Genomic DNA, 5842 nt, shown 5'->3' with positions numbered 1-5842 from the left:
TTTTCTCAGGGTATATGCCCAGTAGTGGGATTGCTGGGTCATATGGTAGTTCTGTTTTTAGTTTTTTAAGGAACCTCCATACTATTCTCCATAGTGGCTGTATCAATTTACATTCCTGTCAACAGTGCAAGAGGGTTCCCTTTTCTCCACACCCTCTCCAGCATTTATTATTTGTAGATTTCTTGATGATGGCCATTCTGACCCATGTGAGGTGACACCTCATTGTGGTTTTGATTTGCGTTTCTCTAATGATTAGTAATGTTGAGCATCCTTTCAATCTGTTTACCTTCTTTGGAGAAACCTCTGTTTAGATCTTCTGCTCATTTTTGGATTAGGTTGTTTGTTTTTTTGATATTAAGCTTCATGAGCTGCTTGTATCTTTTGGGGATTAATCCTTTGTCAATTGCTTCATTTGCAAATATTTTCTCCCATTCTGAGGGTTGTCTTTTTGTCTTGTTTATGGTTTCCTTTGCCGTGCAAAAGTTTTTAAGTTTCATTAGGTCCCATTTGTTTATTTTTGTTTTTATTTCCATTCCTCTAGGAGGTGGGTCAAAAAGGATCTTGCTGTGATTTATGTCAAAGAGTGTTCTTCCTATGTTATATATGTTTATAGCAGGATTATTATAAATAGCTAAAACTTAGACCCCAATGTCCATCAGCAGTAGAATGGATATATTAAATATACATATTTAAATAATGGAATATTAGATAGCAATGAACACTGATATATACCACTGCTCGTATAACAAGTTGAAGGAGGCTCACAAACACAATACTGAGTAAAAGAAGCTTGACACAAGTATATAAAACAGAGTTCCATTTATATTGAGGTTCAAAACAGGCAAAACTGAACTCTAATGTGAGAAGTCAGCATAGTGGTAAACCTCGGGGAAGAGAAGGGTATAGAACTTGAGAGGGGTATGAGGTTGATTTATGATATTCTGCCAAAGTTCAGTTTTTTGACCTACAAAGTCAAAAATTGCAAAGATATTTGTTTTGTGATAATCCTCAAACAGTGTTTATGTTTTGAGCACTTTGTGTGTGTGTTATATTTTAATTTTAAAAGTTTTTTAAAGTTAAAACAGGAACAAGTAAGTAAGAAAATGACAGACAACCAAATAAAAAAATAGGTTTGAACAATAGATATCAATTGGCCAGTGAACATAACATACAGTGTTCAACCTGTTATCGGAGAAATACATATTAAAAACCACATAGACTGACAAAAATTTAGAAGTCTGACTATATCATGTTTTGAGTATGTGGCATAAAAGAAACACTCAGAATACACATTGGTTGGAGTAAAGGTTGGTATAACCACTTTGGAAAACAGTTTGACATTTTTAGTAATTTTGATAATAATATACCCTCTGACCCAGTAGTTACATTCCTAGGTACATACCCTGGAGAAACTTTTGTATGTGTGTATTAGAATATATGCGTAAAAATGTTCATAGCAGTGAAAACTGGAAATAACCTCAAAATGTCCATCAATACAAGAATTGGTAAATAAATTGTGGTATTTATTTATGTGATATCAAAAATGAATGAACTATGGCTACGTATACAACATAATTGAATCCTAAAAGATAAAACAAAAACAAATGTATGTAACATTATTCTATTGTAAATTAAAATTTTAAAAACTTATTTAGGAGTGCATATTTAGGACGCCAGTTTAAGTTAGTAAACACGTAAAGAAAAGCAAGAAAATGTGTTTATTTTAAAAGTCAGAAGAGTGGTTTCCTCTAAGGAGTAGGGGAGAGGGTTGGACTGGGAAGAGATAACATCTGTCTTGACCTGAATGGTACTTTCCCAGTTATTGGCTTTATAAATATTTAAGTTATACATTTATATTCTATGCTGTTTTCTTATATTTAATATTTCACACTTTTAAAAGTTAAAATTTCCCACTAGATTCAGGTTTCCAGGTAGTAGTACCTATCCAGTGCTCAGTATAGAAGAGAAAGAGGTTAGTTGTTGGAGCCAAGTCTGGGAAGATGTGGGAGCATATAGAATAAAGAATACAGGGGAGTAGATTAACCTCAGTCAAGAAGAAATGGCCACCTCTTTCTTTAGAAACTAGGAATGGGAGAAAGAATGCAGGGAGAGGATGCATATGAATGCAGAAACACTTGGGAGGAGAGTTTAAAAGAGTTCAGATTTATAAGATGGGAAGTAGAATCATTTGCTGAAAGTGAAGCTAACAAGAAGGAAAGGATCTCTAGGGAATATGAGGCAAAAATACAGCATTTGTTCAGGTTTTAGCAGATATTTAAAATTTCATGTAACCAGAATTAAAATTGACATGAGACTTCTGATATTGATAATTCACAAGAAGGCTCTTTCCTCAAAGGTTAGTATAACTCTTCATTATATAATTATACATCTGTTCTTTAAAGTGTAACGACAGACAATAAATGTTTACATTTAACCGGGAGGACTATTTTTGTAGGCAAAATATACTTCCTTTGCCAAAGAATCATGATTTTACTAACTTCATTTTCCCTTTCTTCTTCAGGTCATGTATGGAATGTTGGTCTTCACATTAGTAGTTCGATCTATTTATATTGTTACATGGTAAGTAGTTTGGATCATCAAAAGAGTACACTTAGGTGGTAAATCTGTAGCCTAAACTGAAATAACACATAAAACCCAACTCCAGAAGGTATACTGATAGAAAACTTTTAACCCAACATTTATTATGGTATATTGCAATAAATACTAATTCTTTAAGTAAGTTGTTAATAGGCATCACATGAAACCAAGAGTTCTAAAATTAAAGAAATTTGAGGAAAGCTGTGTGTGATGGCCTCCTTTTGAATATTTATAATGTACATGAGTTTATTAAAGGCCTTGAAAAATCCTACAGTAGAAAAGAAAATAATTGTTTTTGTGTTTCTCAAACTACCTAACTAAGGAACCCTTTTTGCGGAACACTTCTCAAGGAAGACTATTAGTGTCACAGAGAAACAGTATTCCAGAAAGATCATTTAGGAAATAGGCATAATATTTATACAGTTCATGAAAAATAAAATAAGAAATATTTCATGTGAGTACCTGACATAGGGCCTGGCCATATAACAGATGCTCAGTAAGTACATAGTATGATTTATGGGTTTGTTCCTGTTTTTTTCTTTTTTAATTAAACTTTTTGTTTTGAGATAATTGTAGAAGCACATGCATTTGTAAGAAATAATAGAGATTGTCTGTACCCTTTACCAGTTTCCTCTAGTGATAATGTCTTGCAAAACTATAGTACCATATCATAACCAGGATTTGACACTGACAGAGTCAAGATACAGAACAATTCTATCACTACAAGGATCCCTGTGTGATCTTTCTGTAGCTACACCCAATTCCCTCCTACCCAGTTCCCTTACCCCCGTGCTTAACCCCTAGCAACTACTAATCTGCCCTTCATTTCTCCAATTTTTCATTTTCAGAGTGTTATATAAATGGAATCACACAGTATATATAACCATTGGGATTGGCCTTTTGCACTCAGCATAATTCACTGGAGATTAATACAAGTTGCTGAGTGTATCAGTAGTTCACCCTTTCTATTGTGAGTAGTATTCCATGATATGGATGTACCACAGTTTAATCATTCACCTGTTGAATAACATCTGGATTTCCAGTTTTTTATTTCTAGTTTTTTACTATTATGAATAAAGCTGCTATGAATATTTGTTTACAGGTTTTTATGTGAGTATAAGTTTTCATTTCTCTGGAATAAATACCCAGAGTGGAATTGCTAGGTTGTATGATAATCATATGTTTAATTCTTTTTAAAACTTTCAGACTGTTTTTTTTTTTTTAATTAATTTATTTTTGGCAGCATTGGGTCTTCGTTGCTGCACGTGGGCTTTCTCTAGTTGTGGCGAGCGGGGGCTACTCTTCATTGTGGTATGCGGGCTTCTCATTGCGGTGGCATCTCTTGTGGAGCACGGGCTCTAGGGCGCACAGGCTTCAGTAGTTGTAGCTTGCGGGCTCTAGAGCACAGGCTCAGTAGTTGTGGCGCACGGGCTTAGTTGCTCTGCGGCATGTGGGATCTTCCCCGCCCAGGGCTCAAACCTGTGTCCCCTGCATTGGCCGGTGGATTCTCAACCACTGCACCACCAGGAAAGCCCAACTTCCAAACTGTTTTCCAGAGTGGCTCTTCCATTTTACATTCCCACCAGCAGTATATGTGTGACCCAGTTTCTCTGCATCCTTGACAACATTTGGTGTTGTCACTATTTTTATTTTAGTCATTCTTACAGATATGTACTGATATCTCATTGTGGTTTTAATTCTTGTTTGCCTAGTGGCTAATGATGTTGAACATATTTTCATGTGCTTATTTACCATCTGTATATCCTCTTTGGTGAAATGTCTGTTCATGTCTTTGCCCATTTTCTAATGGGATTGTTTCTCTTTTTTTTATTTGAGTTTTGAGCATTCTTTACATATTCTAGATACTCTTCATCAAATATGTGGCTCACAAATATTTTCTCACAGTCTGTACCTTGTCTTTCATGCTGTTCACAGGGCCTTTCACAGAGCAAAAGTTTTTAATTTTGTTGAAGTCAGTTTATCAATTTTCCTTTTACATATCATGCTTGGGCATCCAGGCTAAGGACTCAATGCCTAACCCTAGGTTTTCTGTTTTTTACTAAAAGTTTTGTATAGTTTTACATTTAAGTTTATGATTTATTTTGAGTTAATTTTTATGTAAGGGGTAAGGAGTAGGTTGAGGTCCATTTTTTAACCTACAGAGGTCCAACTACTCCAGGACCACTGGTTGAAAAGGCTGTTTCTTCACTGAATTGCTTTTGCACCTTTCTCAAAAATTATTTGGGTATATTTGTGTGGATGTATTTTTGAGTTTTTCTATTCTGTTGCATTCATTTAGGTGTCTATCCCTCTACCAATCCTACTCTCTGATAATTGATTACCTATAAAATACATCGTCAAATCATATAGATTGATTCCTCTCACTTCTTTTTCAAAACTGTTTTTGCTATTTGGGTTCCTTTGCCTTTACGTATAAATTTTAGAATAATAATGTCTATATTTTAAATCTTATTGGCATTTTGATAGGAATTGCATTAAACCTGCATATCAATTTGTGAAGAATTGACATCTTTACTATGTTGAGTCTTCCAGTCTATGAACACTCTGTGTCTTCTGTGTCTCTCCGTTTATTTAGATCATCTTTGATTTCTTCCATTAGCATTTTGGAGTTTTGATTTTCTTTTTTTTAATTTTTGAATTTTATTTTATTTTGTTATACAGCAGGTTCTTATTAGTCATCCATTTTATACACATCAGTGTATACATGTCAATCCCAATCTCGCAATTCATCACACCAACAACACCACCACCCCTGCCGCTTTCCGCCCTTGGTGTCCATATGTTTGTTCTCTGCATATCACATGTAGAGAACAAATTTCTGCCCTGCAAACCGGTTCATCTGTACCATTTTTCTAGGTTCCACATATATGCATTAATATACGATATTTGTTTTTCTCTTTCTGACTTACTTCACTCTGTATGACAGTCTCTAGATCCATCCACATCTCTACAAATGACCCAATTTCGTTCCTTTTTATGGATGAGTAATATTCCATTGTATATATGTACAAATCTTCTTTATCCATTCGTCTGTCGACGGGCATTTAGGTTGATTCCATGACCTGGCTATTGTAAATAGTGCTGCACTGAACATTGGGGTGCACATGTCTTTTTGAATTATGGTTTTCTCTGGGTATATGCCTAGTAGTGGGATTGCTGGGTCATATGGGAATTCTATTTTTAGTTTTTTAAGGAATCTCCACACTGTTCTCCATAGTGGCTG

The 5842-nt window shown here is 34.8% G+C and overlaps 1 protein-coding gene across 3 annotated transcripts in view; it reads left to right on the top strand.

Moving 5' to 3' along the window:
* Nucleotides 1-5842, top strand: part of ACER3 (alkaline ceramidase 3) — a 183527-nt gene that overhangs the window by 140624 nt on the left and 37061 nt on the right. For all 3 annotated transcript variants that reach the window (XM_024131609.3, XM_024131613.3, XM_024131612.2), the window contains one exon: nucleotides 2522-2580. In XM_024131609.3, the coding sequence (XP_023987377.1) occupies nucleotides 2522-2580 (59 nt within the window). The remainder of the gene's footprint in view (nucleotides 1-2521; nucleotides 2581-5842) is intronic.

The sequence above is a fragment of the Physeter macrocephalus genome, chromosome 16 (assembly GCF_002837175.3).
Source record: "Physeter macrocephalus isolate SW-GA chromosome 16, ASM283717v5, whole genome shotgun sequence".
Lineage (NCBI taxonomy): Eukaryota > Metazoa > Chordata > Mammalia > Artiodactyla > Physeteridae > Physeter > Physeter macrocephalus.
The sequence above is the reverse complement of the archived record's forward strand: the minus strand, read 5'-3'. Positions and strand labels throughout refer to the sequence as shown.